This window comes from Corapipo altera, unplaced genomic scaffold (genome assembly GCF_003945725.1).
Source record: "Corapipo altera isolate COAL_440 unplaced genomic scaffold, ASM394572v1 47, whole genome shotgun sequence".
Classification (NCBI taxonomy): Eukaryota; Metazoa; Chordata; class Aves; order Passeriformes; family Pipridae; genus Corapipo; species Corapipo altera.
In genome coordinates this window covers 5523828-5541272 of record NW_020884897.1, presented here as the reverse complement: position 1 = coordinate 5541272, position 17445 = coordinate 5523828, and the positions used below count along the sequence as shown (strand labels likewise).

General features: G+C 39.8%; 1 protein-coding gene across 2 annotated transcripts in view; it reads right to left on the bottom strand.

Moving 5' to 3' along the window:
* ADARB2 (adenosine deaminase, RNA specific B2 (inactive)) overlaps positions 1-17445 on the bottom strand; it is a 306308-nt gene that overhangs the window by 104593 nt on the left and 184270 nt on the right. For both annotated transcript variants that reach the window (XM_027648539.1, XM_027648540.1), the window contains exon 2: positions 5250-5336. In XM_027648539.1, coding sequence (XP_027504340.1) covers positions 5250-5336 — 87 coding nt within the window. The remainder of the gene's footprint in view (positions 1-5249; positions 5337-17445) is intronic.

The following is a 17445-nucleotide window of genomic DNA, read 5'->3' as shown; positions in this document are numbered from 1 at the left end:
ACCACAGATTTGTGAACATGAACGTCTGACCTTAACATCTTATCTTAACCACCCTCAATAAAACAGTGGTTCACTAAAACCATGGTAACCTAAAATAAACATTGCTTGTTTGTCTTAAATTGTGTCTATGAAATTGTCTAGTCCAGGCTTTGGCCAACAGAGAGTTTGCATTGATGAAGTGAAAAAAATGTAGAGATCAGGTACAAAGGATATGTGGAGAAGGCTGGGCATTCACAACAGTGACATGCCTGTATTTATGGTGCATTTTGGCCTAGTCACAGTGAAGGAAATCCTTGGAAGCATCCTTGCAGTCAACCAGATTTTAGAGGACCTGATTCTGAAAGAGCAGAAAACAGCCCAGTTTTTCCCAGACCTCAGCTGGAGCTGCAGCAGCCAAAATTCACCATGGTATGTCAATCAGAGGCAGCATAAACTCAGAGAGTGCCTCAAAAAGTCTGGGAGCCTGATGGACTTATGTGATACCTGGCAGCTGCTAGGAAATGTGGAATTACTTTATACTTTCAGGTATCTTTGAAATAGGAAATCTTTGAAATGTGTCTTTTATGAGACCTCTGTGTAGCAGACATAAGATTACCTCTCTAATGGTGGCACATGTAGTTCTATTGTGAAAGTCAGACAAAGTAGGTAAATGACACCAAACTACGGAAGATAAATACTATAAGCAGCTGTAATAGAACAATCACAAGCAATTTTAGAAATGAAGAGCACTAAAAGGAAAGGGGTAAGTCAGAGGATGCACACAGGGAAAATGCAAAACTGTGTATCATTTTCAGTCCTGTTATCTCTCATAATGTCTTTGTTCTTGAGTTCCCCAAACACATTTTGGGAAAAAAGAAAGATAATAAATTATGGTTTTCCTATGATGAAAGGTTGGAGAATAATAACATTATAAGAGGATAGAGTTAAAAAAAAGGAGGAATAAAACTAACATAAATTTTGGCAATAGTTTCTAATTTATTGTGTAAGTTTTCTAAAAAGTCCCACAGCTTTGCACTGTAATATGTCCTCAGGTAACTTTATTCATTGATTTTTACAGTTTCATAAGCAACAGGAGACATTTTGATCTTGACTTTGCTTCAGTAATTGAACGGGAGAGAGGAGCAGTTAGTGAAATATATTTATTATTTATGCACTATTCCTCAATCTTCTGTCTGCTCTTTCATGTTTTTTCTCCTTTTGGTCATTATGCACAGTAGAGTTAACCTAGAGAGTTTGCATCATCAAGAGCATTTCAGAACTATAATGCATCACTAATAATGACACTGCCTATGTCTCTAGGTCGTAAGGGCTCTGCAGAACTAACCATCCGATACTCCACGCTACATTTGAAGAGATAATATTGTTCCTGTTGAAGGTTATTCTGCTGCCAAGACAACTTCTAGGGAGGATGGGAGAGGAGAGGTGGCCTCTTCATTCTGGCTGGCATCTTTATTTTGGCTGGCATCTTTACTATTGAATTACAATGGGCACTACATTATTGAAAAGCTGTGGTATTGAAAGAGAGAATTTGCAACCTCTATAGCAAACTCCTGATTCAATGATAGCTCTGACACAGGCAGTTGCTGTCTTTAGAAACATTTAGTAAACACTGTATTTCTATCAACACATTTTTAACAATAGAGGTAGGACTTAATTCTTATTTTTCTGTGTTTTGAAATCTAACCCTTGTCTGACTTGCTTATGTAGAGTACATTTTTGCTGTTCATCTATATCACATTGACTGTAGAGGCTAGAAGGATTGAATTCCGTAATTTCCTGGCATACTTGAAAGTGAAAAATCTTAAATCAGAAACAATAGGTATGAACCCCGCAGCCAGAGCCACAGCATCTTTGTCCAAGCTCAGCTACTACATCAAATGCAATGTAGGGAAGTCTACTCTTGGAAACAAGATGGCATTTCATACTGTTATTGAATCCACAATGGAGGTTTGAGAACTATTCTGATAGGATTTTTAGGTTGATATTCTTGACTTTGGAATAATCTGTAGTATGTATGGTCAGTCTTTGTGAATGAAGATTTGGGAAAGGTCTTTACCCTTTGAGCCTGTGCAGTGGATTTTTTAGGTGAGACACAGCGTGCACTGAGCTGAGCCCACCCTTTAATCCTAAGGTTCATCTGCCAGGGCCAAGCGAGCTTGGACAGTGGCAGTGAGGTCCTCAGGACGTAGGTTTGTTTAGAGTGACCTTCTCTTAGATGGATGGCCTTACAGGGCTGACGAGCTCCATCTGCCTGGGGGAGTTTCCCTGACCAGGAATCGAACCTGGGCCGCAGCGGTGAGAGTGCTGCATCCTAACCAATAGACCACCAGCGTTCCCCTTTGGAATAATAAACTTGTAGCTAACAACAGAAATTATTCCTTTCTCTCTTACGTGACAACACACATAGGTATTTTTAAACCTTAATGTAAAACCATGATTTTTCTGTGGCTGTGGAACCCTCCCTTCCAGCCATCAGCTCCCTCTGCAGACACTGGGGAGAAGTATATGCCGCAGTGAGCCTGTGTTTATGGCAGTATTTCATAATGAGATCTGCAGGAATCATATATTCCTGCTAGAGGTACAACCTAGGTTCAAAACTATCTGTGCCTGGGATAGTGTGGATGGAACGATTAAAGATCGGGGACAGGCATAGGTTTGTAACATCATGAAAGGCAGGCAGGTAGGCAGTGAACAGGGAAAGATTATTCACCATTTCATACAATCCCAGCACTAGAGACAGCAGGCTTGAAGCAATAAAAGGGTGTACTTTTTGACAGCACTCTAAATCACTCCCTGTTCCTGGCTGTTGTTGAGATCAGAAGTATCAGTGGGCTCTGGAGAGGACTAGACAGGTCTGTTGATGTCTGAGAAATAGGATGGTTCAGGTGCAAACTCTAGCAAAGTAAATTTTTGCTAGGTGCTAGAAAGATATACCAAGGGGAGGATCCCAATTTAAATATCCTTTTTCTCAGTCTGTCACTAACAACAAATGTTGAAGACACTGTACAGAGCTAAACTTCCTATTTCTAATCCTCTGTGAGACTTCTTATATTCTTAGGTACAACTGACTGCTGGAGATGAACAGGTCCTTTTCTTCATGTTTAAGATTAGGTCTTCATCGGAGACTGATGATTACTTTATCCAAAACTCTGTTCCAAAGGTGCATGGTGACTTTGATACTTTTTCTAATATTAGTTCATCTATCGTAAACCACAAAAATAGTGTCTATATGCTAATAATCACCTGTTGAAAATGAAGCTGTAGTTAACCTACATGGTTCTCTTTGTAAAGAAGGCCTAAAGGAATGTGAAACAGGATTTTTATCCATTTCAGCTAGTGGAACTCTGCCCATGGATACAGTAGAGTATGGGAAGCGACACTCTCATAGTAGGCTCAGTGAGCAGAAAACTACAGGGACAAGCAACTCATTTCTCTACATTGCCAGCATTCTCCTGGGCTCCTGTTAAATTGTTAACACAAAGAAGGTTTCTCTGCTTGTTCAGAGCAAGTCACTGAAGCTCTTTAAAATGCCAAATTACTCCATAGGTACATGTGTGCTGTAGACTTTAGTAGGATTTATACCACTATACTAGAAGTGAACACTGAAATATGGATGACTTTAAATTAATTCATCCTTTTTTTTTTTTCCTAAGACTCTAATAGTAACACCTAAAATGTGTTCTGTGTACCAAAAATAAATAGCTGCCTTTTCACTGGAGCATATGTTTGACCAAAAGGAGAGCTGGGTAGGATGACCCTGAAAACAGTGACATTTGCTATTTTTTTCTTAAGAAAACATAGCTTACCCTGTCCATGTGAGCTATTTTAAAGCCCACACAGGCACAAGCTGTCTTGGCATTACAGTAGCAATAAGAAAATGGTGTTACAGTGTTTGGCTTGCACAAACTTCCTACATTACCTAAAAATAACTAAGTAGCACATTTGGGAACTATTACGCAGGAGATGCCTGCACAAGCTTATCGTGTGCATAATATGTTTCCTGGGTGTGTATACTTCTCATATGTCTTTCGTAAAATGTAGCCTTCCTGGGAGCAATTTTGAAGGATTTTCAGGATTTTTTTGCCTTTGCTAAGATCTGTAAAAGCCTTCCAGTCACTGTGTGCAGCAGAACGGTCTGATGTCCATGTGATGCTCAGCAGCAGAAAATAGCAGGCTGTGCTCCTTCAATCCTCCAGCAGCTCTTCCCCTTGGTGATGCACCATGAGCAAACCACAGCAGTTTAGCAACAACAGGGAAAAAATTGCCAGTTCCTCCCAGCAACTGACTCTAATAGGGCAACATGTCAGCATGTGTCTGACTGGAAAAGAAACCCATCTGGAAGGTGATGCTAAAATGTTGCTCATTTGGTTCAGAAAGCTTCTCTCTCTCTCTCTTTTTTTTTTCACCCCACAAAGATTCAAGATGTGTCACAATAAGCAGGGCTGGATAACACTAAATAGTTGCTTCTAGGCGAAAAATGGAAGAGCTTACTGAGGGTTATTAAGTCCTAACTGCCCACTCTCAGACTTCATTTTCCTCCACCTCCATAGTCATGGGCTGAGACAGTTGGCTGAGGTACAAGGGCCGAAGAGAATACAGTGGCTAATTTTTAGGTTATGTCTAGTTTATGTAAGTCTGGTTAATCAATTCTCAATTTGATTTCCTTCCTTCCTTCCTTGCTTCCTTCCTTCCTTCCTCCCTTCCTTCCTTTTCTTTTCCCTTTTTTTTCCTCTTTCTCTTGTTCTCCAGGTCATATCACAGAAGTAAACAGTTTAAGTGGATGTCTCAATCCTGCAATCTTTACTTTTGCAAAAGTCCTTTTGTAACTGAGGAAATAAAAGCAGGAGGAACACACACCACAAAATGTCCTTTTTCATGGGAAAAGCAAGCGAGCAAAATAAAGTAACATAAACAGGAAAGGAAAAGGAGCTCCACAGTCTCATGAGTACAAACATCTCACCTTTGTAAGAAGTTTTTCCTTTGTATTTGTGACATACTATTTACAGCTTCTCCTTGCCAGAGTCTGCACAGAGAAAACTGGGAAGGTGAGTTGAGATCAACCTCTCCTTTTCTGGAGACTGGAGAACATGTTTGCATTCAGCATCATGGAATCTTACATTTTACATGAGGACTGGACTTATGGTCTGCCAACAGCTGCAAATCCACCTCATTTCCACAATAGCTCCTACACTGCAGAGCTTTTATTTTTCAGCTTTATTATTCATCTATGGAGAAAAGAGACTGCTTACTCAAATTGTCTTCATCCTCCATGGTGGTTGGGCCAGGACTCAGGTACTTGAAGGGTGCTATGAAGGTTGACAGTATGCTTAGCTTTTCTAGAAGAAAACAGAAGAAAAGATGCATATAAAATCAGTACTCAGACAATGCATTGATTTCTACTTCACAGTTTTACTTAGGTCAAAACATCTTGGCAAGTCTGTTTCTTTTTTAAAAATTTTTTCTGACTCTACAATCCCACCAAAATTCACTGAACTTCGATGAATTTATTACAGCTGGCACACGCAAACGCCAAACACACATTTCTCCTGGCTTCTGGCCCCATGTAATGTTCCTTGGCTGCACTTCCCAGCAGTGGTGCCTGAGCACTGCAGAGTGCACGATGCTTGAACTGGTCCAGCTGGGAACAGGGGAGGCAGTCAGCCCTGGGAGAAGGGACATGAGAACTGCTCTAATGGATGAGACCATCAGCTCCAATGCATGAAACCATCAACTCCTCTTGCTTTCTCTCCCTGATGGAAATTGAAGCAGAAGTCTTAGAGAAAGCTCAAGGGTCAATGGTGCAAGAGACTACAATGGCTTCTAAACCTATAAATTGTTGATATGATTTTTGGGAAACCCTTATAGTGCTCACAGGAAGCTATTATTCATACAATAAGAACACTATTTGATATCCCTCTTGTGCATATTCATATTAAGTGCTGTTCCTTTTAACAGCAGTTTCTGTTTATCCTGCAGATAGTAGATGGCAGAAACTTTTACTTCCATGTGCCACAATCAGAATCTGCATAAGATGCCAGGACAGATTCAGCAAAATGAGAACTGATACTGATTTATACTAGCTTAAAATTTGGCTAAGGATTTATCTATAGGGAAATGCTGAAGTTAACACAAACACTAGAAACAGAGATATATTTAAATGTTTTATTTCCTTTGATAACTAGTGTATTTATCTGGACCTTTACTTTGTTTAGACCGAATTCCTCTTGACAAACTATGGGGACCTTACTGGGGACCAACATTAAAAGGGTGTCTACTTGACAGAAGAAACAGAAACACACCTTACAAAGGTGATCCACAGCTTTGAAGAACTCAGTTGCTTTCCTAAAGTACTTGTCTGCTCAGAGAGCCTCAGCTATGGCTGAGGAAATAGGTAACTGAGGCTCACTTATTTCTTCAGGTGGAAATGCTCTGCATCTTGCACATTGTGAGCAATGCTGGCCTTTCATCCTGTGGCAGAAGCATCAAAACCAGACCAAAAATATATTCTTTCAAGTGACCCAGGAAAAAATATTTCTATACGGACTTTCTTTATTAGTGAGAAAATATTTCTCTGAATTTCCTTATACTACCTGTCTACTAAACTACCACGGGTCTGGAAGACATTCCAACTGAAGAGCTTTTAAACTTTTTCAGCAACACATCTGTTAGCTTTTTGGCCTAGTTCTTCCTACATTTGCAAATGATCCTTGCTCTTGTTAAAGACTGTTATCAGAACCCATCAGAAATGACTGCATATGTTTGCCCTTAGCTGGGTAACACTACAGCTCAACTCTATTACCGGAATTCACAGTAAAAGCTGACTGCTCTTTGTTAAGTAAATACAATGAGCAGAATAAAAGATTGCCTGAAGAAAACCTTTTTCCGTCCAGAAACCTTTCAGCCCAGACTAATATATAATTAGAGCACAAATTAGCCTCCTTCAATTGCAATTTCATTAAGGGATTGCAGTGATGTCAGGAACAAAAAGAATGAAGCTATTTATGAATGCTATAGCCAAAAGATTTTCCTAAGTGAATCCTTTGACACTTTTTTGCTAAGGCTCTTCTCACTGAGAAATGTGGTGTCTCTGTATGACACCATCTCACTGCTTGTGAGACTGTTGGGTTGTGATCACAATAAAAGCTGGTATTCACTCCTGACTTTCCCAACTGGTTTCTTTGATTAAAGTGAAAAGAGTGTAGGCTTTTGGGACCTAATCCAAAAAACTACATTTGGTAAGGGGAACGCTTCAGATGAGAGACATAGGATCAGGGCAGCCCTTGGTTTCAGCACCAGCAATGACTGTTGTGTCTGGATGCTGAGATGCAGTGAGCTGAAGTATGTGTACTCCACCTGGGCCTGACTGCTGACAGCTGTCATATCTTCAGAACTAGCCCTCATGCCACTGGATGTCGCACACAAACCTAAATCTTCTTTGCTGAGAAAATACTCTCACTTCTCATAGAGAGTTAACTCATTAACCAAGCAATGAGAACATGTGCTTTCTTGCTGCAGTGACTAATGCTTACTTCTGCCACCAATCAAAAAGCAAGCCCATGTAATTTTGTACTATATTATTACTAGTTAAATAAATATTTTATGATTTAGTTTTGTGCAATTGATAGGTGAAATTTACTATGTGGATTTAAAATTTATCAATTTAATTTTCCTTTTGCCTTAAGGGATTATTTAGCCATCTTAAGCTATTGTTATTACTGTTTCTCATCTCTTCCCAAAGACCTTGCTGGTGCCTTTGCTTTGTGTGGCAGAGAAACAGGATATAAAATGTGTTGCACACTTAGAGCAGGAATAGATGGGTTTGTGTCAACCAAACTCAAGCAGGCTCTAATAACAGGATATCCTTCCATCAATATAGATAATAAAGATTGTAGTTCAATATTTCAATCCATTGGTTGAGCAATGGAAGATTTTGTGTGTCTGGAAGGAGGAGAAAGGCAGGATTTTGAGTGAGGTATATAAAAAGAGAAAAGTTGTAGTTTACACGTTGCACGGATGAATTATTGAGCCTATGGAGGAGGAGAAGATAAATGACAGGGTAATTAAATGTACATATTTACAGGGAAATAATATGGTTAGGTATAAAACTATTGGTATGATTGTGCACTTCCATCTTTTGCATGTTATTGCCTATTGCCATACAGACTATGGGGCACTATTTCTACTTTATTATCAATGGTGAAATTCAGCATTAATTCAGTTTACCTTTTCAGAACAAGATAGGAGAGTTGTGTATTCACACTTTATGGTTCCTGTGTATGTTAATGCCCATCACGATTAGCCTTATTTGCTTAGCAGTTTGATAAAATCTTATGAATAAGAATAAAGGACAACTTTAGATTAAAAAAAGACATCCAGAAAAATGTCATTAAAGCTTCCTTTCTTCTCTCACTCTCTTCTCCTTCCATGATTTTTTTTTTCCAAAAAGAAGCAATGTCAGGTAGCCCAAAATTAGAGCAGCTATTTTTACTTTATAATTGTAAATGTTCTCTGTATTTGTTTCTGAGGAAGTTATTTTCCAAGACTAGGAGAGAGGGTTTAAGAGAAGAAAGCAAGACATTTCAAAAACTCTTTTCTGCAGAAAGGCAGAATACATAACCCTACATTTATGAGAACCAATACAGGAAGATATATTATTGCTTGCATTACAGTTGTACCAGAAGCCTCTGATGGCATGAAGAAGAGATTTCATGAGGGCTTACATGGACAAAAAGGAAGCTTTGTTTACAATGGAAATTGAGAGACAAAGAGCAGATATATAGGAATTTATTTCTAGCCACCCTGAAACACTAACACAGTATGATAGCATCATATTTAGTAGTGCATTCACTATAAAAACAGCCTTCCAAGTGGAAATCTGCTCCAGTACTCTAAGCACAAAAATCACCATTTCTCCTGAGAAGAAACCTCACTCCCTTGTTTTGGAATGGAAAAGGATTTTGGTTCACTCTCCTTAAGGATATATTTTCCAGCAATAGCAAATAGTTAAAAAAAAATCATGAACACTGTTTTGACAGTAGCCATATAAATAACTTAAACAAATAATAAAACCCCATGGGCCAAGATATGTTTTGCATGAAATACAGAAAATGGTTTAGTTTGGATGATTCAGCAAAGCCTGGCATATAAGGCAGGCAGCCAAGTTTCCACTAAAATCTGTGCTTTTTGTGAAGTTGCTCTTGCCCTGGAGATGTAGTCAGAAGGCTGGTCACAGGTCCTGTAAATACATTTTTATTGTGAAGACAAGAATACACATATACAGCTATAAACAGCATTCATGCCCTTCATACCTGTCAGTATTTAAAGGGCACCAGATAATACAGCTTTATCATCAACTCCACGGAAGTTCTTTCACTCTCAATCACCAGAATAAAAGCAATGGAAACAGCAGGAGCTCAACACTTTTAAAAATCAGCCCTTATAGATGTTGTTCAAATTGTTTAGCTTTAAGAAGAGCAGACTGAGTGGGGTCATAACAGCAGCCTGCAAGCACATAAAAAGCTGCTGGATAGAAGAAAGGAGCAAACTGTATTCCATGTGCATTAACACAACTAGAAGTAATGGACTTAAATTGCACCAAGGAAAATTCACTTTAGGCATTAAAAAACCCCTTCCTAACACTAAGGATAGTGCAGCACTGGGATGGCTTGTCTGGTGGGGAGGTTGAGGAGCTGTTGGTGCTGAAGGGCTGTAGGGAAATGGTTTGGCATCTGCAGGGGGTTACACTTGTCCTTGGGCCCATTCCTTGTACTCTCCTATCCCTATGGACCTCAATAGAAAAACTTGTCCTAGCCATGAGATCCTGCAGCAGGTTCTAGTCCTTGGAAACTTGGAAAAACCAGTATTGTCTGCTAATATTAGCTAATCTCTAAGCAGAAGTTTGTGGCATGCTCTTTTACTTGGCAGGTAATGAGAATTATTAATAATTGTTTTTTTAAAAATGCAACCTCCAAAGCCAAGAAGGATTAGACAGATGCAAACCAGTGGCTTGCCAGATCAGTGTTAACAATATTTTACTGAATTTGTTTCATTCTCATATTCAAATTGATTACTGTAAGCTACTTTACTTGTCAGAGGTTTCTTCAAAAGTGTTCTTTTAAAAACACAATGTGGACATTATAAACCAGTCCTAAGTAATTCATTTGGTATGTGTGGAGTATGAAATTACTCTGGAAGAGACAAATGTGATGCAATAATGTAAACTCAGCTGCAAAACCTCTTGGGAAAAGACTTTTTTTTTTTATTTATTTCTCTAAAGCAACAGTTGCAGCTACTTGGATAGTTACATTTTTACAGTTGTGTTAGCCTTGATTTATTTTGAAAGAGGGGGGATACAGGGAGAAGAGAGCCTGCACACCAGGAGATGATTCTTTATCTTCCTTCTCATATCTTAGTCAGCTCAGGCTTGGGCTGACAGTGACTGACAGGATGAAGCGATTCTTAACGCAGAAGAAAAATATGCCAAATTTGTGGGGAAAATAACAATGTCTTTGAACCACAGCACTTACTGAGAAGGGCTCACAGCCTTCTAAATTATGGCTTGTACAGCCACCATGCTGCATCATTTAGTTTAAGCAGCCAGTTTCTAGATAGAGATTTACTGGCGTGGTGTCATAATCAGCCTTTACAGCTGAGTTTGACAACCAGCTGTTGAGCCATGGATGTCTGAGTGTGCAGGGCTTCAGCAGCATTGCCCAAGTGCTTTTTGCTTCACAGGCAAGTAGGAAGGCCCTGCGTCATTCTCTTTTATACCCACACTGACAAAGCTGCTCTGGAGTGCCTGTGAATTGCCACCACAGTACCGGTGGGGCTGGGAGGACAGTCTGTCCATCTACTCCAGCCATATTTAAGTTGAAAGTGTGCCTGCCCTAAACCCCTTCAGAGGGCTGATGTTTCTGTGCAGACACAGCAGCAGCTTTGGTACAGCTGTGTGCTTCTACAGCAGCTCCAGTTTGTTGTCTTGCATGGGTAAGTTCAAGTCTCCATATATTTGCAAGGGGCTGTTGGCACATGCCCATTCCTCCTTGGTTTCTGCTTTTTCCTCTCAGCCCTACACTGTGAGGCCTGAAAGTGAACTTTGCTGTCACCATGGACCCTTGAGAGCCATCAGTCAATGCAACCTGAACAGCACATCTGGCTGAGCAGCCTGGGGTAGGAAAAACAGACTGTAGACTGGAGGATATGAAAGGGTTAAAATATGTGGGACTGTTCCTGTCTGCAGCTCTGCTGCTTGGCACCCCTGAGAGTGTGGCCTTCAAGGTGGGCAGTTACCAAAGGTCTGCTTTTTGTAATTGGTTTTCAATCCAAGGCATTTGAAGTGATATCCCACCCTGGCTCACGTGGGAACAATAGGGAAAGCTTTTCTTAGGGGTAGCAGAGGAATATGTGGAGAGAAAAAAACCTCCTGGTTAAATATGATTTTTGACTGGAACATTTTTCTTAAAAGCAGGGAGAAAAGGTAACATTCAGATTAAGGGATTTAGGTTTTTATAAGGAAAAATGTACTCAGCATTACTGGTTTTGTTCTCTGCTTCAGCAAAGACCTGAAATAAAGACATAAAATATCAGAGCACAATTTTTTTTAGCCTGATAACCAGAAGGGAAGAAAAAAATCACAGAACATTTGGATAGTCAGCATTTCAGGCGAAGGTTTTCAGCTGCATGAAGCAGGTTGTGCCTTGAGTTAGAAGTCAGAGGTGTGAACCTGGAGCCATGAAATCTTCCTCTGAAACAGGGCAACAAGCTGTTCAGTATGATGCAGCGCCCAGGCGCAAAAGCACCTGCCCCTCTGCCTTGCCTGCAAGTTGAATATGGTCTGCCAAGTGCAGGGGGCTTCTGTAAATAGATCTACTTGCTGCCTTTATAATTTATTTATCTAGTTCTTGGGGCACAGAATACCTTTCTGCTCTATTCTTGTTCAGTGCTTAGCAAAATGGGATCCATGTCCAAGATGAGAGCTCTGAAATGCAATTATATTAAGTAGCAATAACATTTTATGGTATTATGATACTGCAGAGAACATTGAATGTGAAACATCAGTTAGCTCAGGGGCCTGGCAGCTGGACTAATCCTTTGTGCATCCTGTTCCAACTGTTTGCTGACCCAGAACTGCTACCCTTGGAAAGCTTTGGAGAAGCTATGTGAAATGTTTTACCAGAGCCAACCCAGCCCCTAACAGGCAGTGGCAGGTTCATGCCCTGTGCTCTGGCTGCTCTGCAGACCTGTGTCCCACCAGTGCCTCCACTCATGGCTGCACTCATTTACTCTGAGGCCAAAGCAACTTCTGGTTTATCACTGAGGAAGCAGAAAGGATCAGCATAAAAGCCATGTATGTGATTTGCATGGATTCTTCCAATATGGTCTGAGATGTATGGGGATGTGTTTAATTGCTTGCAGTACTCATTGGGACATTATTTCTTTCTACGGTGGTATGTCCTGCAGCTTTCTTCTCCTGCATTTTCAGAATGGAGATGATGGGGTTTAGCTGCAGATTCACCCTATGAATGTAAACAGGCGTTTGCATAGACAAACCTCAGGGGCTGTACTTCAGCACTCCCTAACAGCACACTCCAAGCACCTCCGCTATGAAAGACCATTTATAGAATGAAACACGTTGTGTTGTAAAATATTAGTTTCTTATTACTTCCAGTAAAGAGCAAAGTAAGTAAAAACACAAGGTGGTTGATGGATTTTTTATAAGAAAGGCATTGTGTATGTGTGTTGTTCTCTATTAGATTCCATGGAAATCAATTTGAAATCCAGTTCAGCCTAGTAAAATTAGATCTAAAACTATTTAATTTTGTTGCAAGAGTGTTTCTCTCTCCTGATGCCTCGCTTGAGGAAACATGGAGATAAAAACTCTTGAATTATTATCAGTTTATGTGCATCGGTCTGCCTGTGGAGTCTACTATATTATGTATTTCTAAGTGATCTGGCTGTGGCTTGGAGATGGCAGTTTAAAAATCACATCTTTGCAAACTTCTTTTGCTATTTGAACATTCATTTTGAAAATATTTTTATTTTGCATTCTATAAACTATGACAGGGTTTTATTTCCTATTTTTACCCCCATTTTTTTAGGATGTTATCACTGTAGAAAAGAGGAGAAGCACAGAGAATAAATTACATAAAACCCCTCAGTTCACAATGTGTGCTCAATGGAGATGCAATGGAAAGCATAAAAATGTCCAGTGGATTTTTTAAGCATGCAATAAATCTTTGTGATTAACTATGACTATTCGATTGTATGCCAAACAGTATTACTAAAGAGCAAAACTCTTCAGTCATATGGGTAACTAGATGGCCATGATTAAGGTGAATAGACTAGTTTCTCATTAGCTGGTGTCTACGTACAACTCTGCACTACTTAAGGAGACTTTGCTAAGCTGAGGTGGAAAAACTATATGAAAATTCTCTATTTGGGTTAAGAAAAGTTTGCCTATTACTAATTTAAACCTGTCAAATAAATTATGATTATGTGAAACATGAGTGGTCTATGCCAGAGTAAGAGCACCAAAGCTAGTAATGGTATTCAAAAGAATGCCTGGAGCTGGTGAAGCTGAAGGTTGGGGAGGCAAAGTGGCTGCCTTTGCAGGCAGTAGGACTCTGCATGCAGAAGGACATAGAGGATACAAAGCTTTGTGCTGCACTACCTGATTTTGAAATGGTTTGTCACCTTCTGAAACCAGCAGTGCACTCAGGTACATGAATTGTAAGGTGGGGCTGAGATGTTAAAACCAAACTTAAGTTTTCCAAACTCTGACTCCAAGTTCAGCCACCATCTGCTGTAAGAAAGACTGAACAACCCTAGGAGGGACTGATTTCATCAGCATGAACATGTACAAATAAATGCCTCCTGAGATAAGTACAATAAATGACTCCCAGAAGATGCCTACTGATTTTACTTTGGACCTGGACTATTGATTTAGACTCAAAAACCTAACTCGTGGATGTCCAAAGTTAGGAGACATGATTTCTACCCTACCTTGCCAGGAAATCTTGATCTGTGTTCTGATGAGTGTTACCAATGCCTGTGGCTGGATTATATGGTGCAGTGGGAAATGTCCTGCTTCCCTGAGCAATGTAGCCTCAGAAAGAAGGTTCTAGTGTTGACACATTTTTTGAGAGTTTCAGTCCTTGATCCTAACAGAGCTTTGGGTAATGAACAGAATGATGTGTTACTTCAAGAGGGATCAAGTCTCCTTTATGCTCACAGAGCTCCCACTGAAGGCACTCAAAGAACTGCAAACACTAGGACTTGCTACATGGGGAAACTGAAGAAGATATTTGAGTAGGTGTAGTGTGGATGAACAACTAAGTACTTATTTTATACCTTGTAAGATGATAGTTTCACTGTAAAGTTTGGATCACCTAACATGGGCATAACAATGTGCTTCACCTCAACACGAAAAGTTCTTTTAGTTCTTTTAAAATTCCATTTGCCAACCTGCAGTAATGCCCGTGAAGGCACATGCAGATATAGCTGTCCATCTTCTTTCCAAACTGACTATGAGACAAACATGAAACAGCCCCAGCTGAGGGCAGACACTGCCTGTCAGCACTGCTGTTTGGCACTGTAACTCCCTCCTTCCCAAACTGAGTACCTGCTTAAACATTGTGAAATGAATGGTCTGCATCAGAAAGGTCTAGTCAGCAATTAGTGGTGAAAGGCTTTTTAAGATCTGTTCTTTGTTCATCTACTGTAAGAAGCCAAGTATGACCTCTCTCTCTTGTACTGCCATAATAATAATGCATATTTAACCTGAATCCGGCCCTAATTTATCCTTGGTAACACGAGGCAGTCTTGTGTTAACCAACCTGTCTGTGAGCAGAAAGTTAAAGGCACCACCATTATAATTTAGGGATGCTCTTACTGAGATGCATGTGCTTACTGAGAGCAAAAATTAGCTCCAGGTGATATAAGAGGGCTGAGATTTACAGTGCTTTCTCAGACAAGATGTTACTGACAGAATTCAGGTCTGCTAATTAGGCCAGTTATTTAAGTATTTAGGCACTTAGATTCTCATTTGATCCCGTGGGAGTTAAAAGGAGTTAAGGGCTGCCCTGGGTCTGTCCTGGCTGTTGCTGATACTACAGTGCCTTTGACTACAAAGCAACTGCTCCAGTTTCACCTGTTAAGGCATAAGCCTTCAATATTTATTAAGCTTTCCATCACAGCTTGTGGAGAGTCTGATAACCTTAGGTTCATCACTGCTACTTTGTTAGTATTTTCTTTTAGCCTTTTCAGTCTTTATTCAATCCCAACACAAATGGCTTAAAATCTTTTCCTTAAGAGTGGTGACAAAGGAAAAGTTTGCTAAAGCTTTACAATGAAGGCCAAGTTTTCAGAGTGATGCAAAGGGAACCTGACACCTGACTCCCATCAACAATAATAATGGGGGTTATGCATCTAACTCTTTCTGCATTGTGCTGACATTGTACCCTTGAATGTTAGTACAGTCCAATAATTCTCCAAAGATGAGGCAGCTTATTTTCTTTGCCATTGCTGCTTTGCTGGCATTTTTATGGCATTCCCAGAAGTACTACCTGTCAGAGTTAGTACTTCCAAGGATGGCATTGCTTTGGGGTGATTGAGGATTGATGTAATTAAAGAGAAGGTAGTCTACTGCTTGCCTGTGGGTATTTTATATTAAGCGTTTCACTGCACAGCCACGATTGATGATTTAAATGATGACGAAGTTGGGCTGCTCTGTATGGGCAACAGTGATTCGAACTGCGAGTTCAGGGATGTGAGTCCTCTACTTTGCACTGAAAATTCTGAGAATGTGGCAGAAATAGAGCTTTCTTGGAAAACTGCCACCTCCTCACAAACCATTTAACAAAGGAAGGTGTCCCTGCCCATGGAAAGGGGGTTGAAATGAGATGATATTTAAGGTCCTTTCCAACTGAAACCGTTATATAAATAACACTACTAAAAACTTGCAGAAACTTACCACAGGACTGGATAGTCCAAGTCACAGCTAGGGACAAGTAAGAATTGAGAATTATTTGCAAAAGAATAGGAAAAAAAAATTACATCATTGAATAAATCCCCTGGGTGCAGTTGTTGTTGTCTTAAGTGGGATCGTCTGATTAAATCTACACATGGCTTTTGTATATCCACATCTGAAACAGCCACTGTAGTCTTTCTGTATAGTCAGTGAAGACTTAGTCAATATAGCCTTTCACATCAAAGTGCATTTATTTCATCCTAAAGTAAGTATGTGTTAGCCTTGTTCTGTAACTTGGACATGTTAAAAGCCATGTGAAATATCAGGCATACTGTTATCTCAGTGTTTACCCCTTAATAAAATGATGAAGTATTAAAATCCAACAGAAAAGTTGCTTTTTAACACTGCAGACAGAGTTTGATAAAGATAGTCTGGGAACATAAACCAGCTCTTTGTGCAGACAGAAGAGGAATCTTTTTCTTCTCTTCCCTGCCATAATGTCCATAAACTCCAATTACATTTATAACTTTGCATTAAATAAAATATGTTATTTTACACAAGCGCTTAAAAAGTCTACTAAATATCCAATAACAGTTTTCTTTATTCCCTTGTTAGCAGCTGCCATGGCAGCAGGACACACACAAGAATTAAAGTGATTTAGTGCATTGATTTGCAGTTGGCTCAGCCCCCTGTTCTCAAACAGAACTGATTAGCTTAGCAGGAAAATGCCATTTACTTTTTATCGTTTCTTTTCTGTTCATCTCCCTTTGGTGGCTGCCAAGAGGAACAGAAGGGCTGTAACCTCCTGAGCAGGTTGCTTGCTTACTTTCTTCAGATTCTGCAATTCTAAGGACTAATTTGTCTGGATAGTTCTACAGCATCAATACAGATGCTAGGGTTACTGCTTTGGTGTACTGAGAACAGGTCCCAGTGAGCTCTTTCAGGATGTTTCTACACAAAATTAACCCTGACTATGACAATCCTCTGTATGTCCAAAAAATTACATCATTGAATAAATACCATAATAAATGTCCAAAAGTGTCCCATCTAAACCAGGATTTCAGATTTTTTTTCACCATTTACTAGAAAAGCTAATAAGACAAAAAGGCAAAATGTCTAGCTGCAAAGGTTTCTTTTGAGTATCTCACTTTTGTTTCGTAAATTGATCCTAGGGCTTATCTTTTGGAGGACTGTGTATACACTTCTGTACCTCTGATCTTCTGTATATTGAAGCTGCTGCAGAAACTCTTGGTTCACCAGTTAAAAGTAAAGATTTTCTGCAGTGCAGAATGACTAGCAGCTGCAATAAAAACAGTGGGAGTCATTGAATTAGCAATTATTTTCCCTTGAAGACCAATTCATGACACAAGTTCAGTTTGCTTTGGATAAGACTCCATAATTTCACGGGTCAGATCCTCAGCTGGAGTGAGTATCTGTGGCTTTATTGAACTCCATGAACATCCATGGAGTCATGCCAG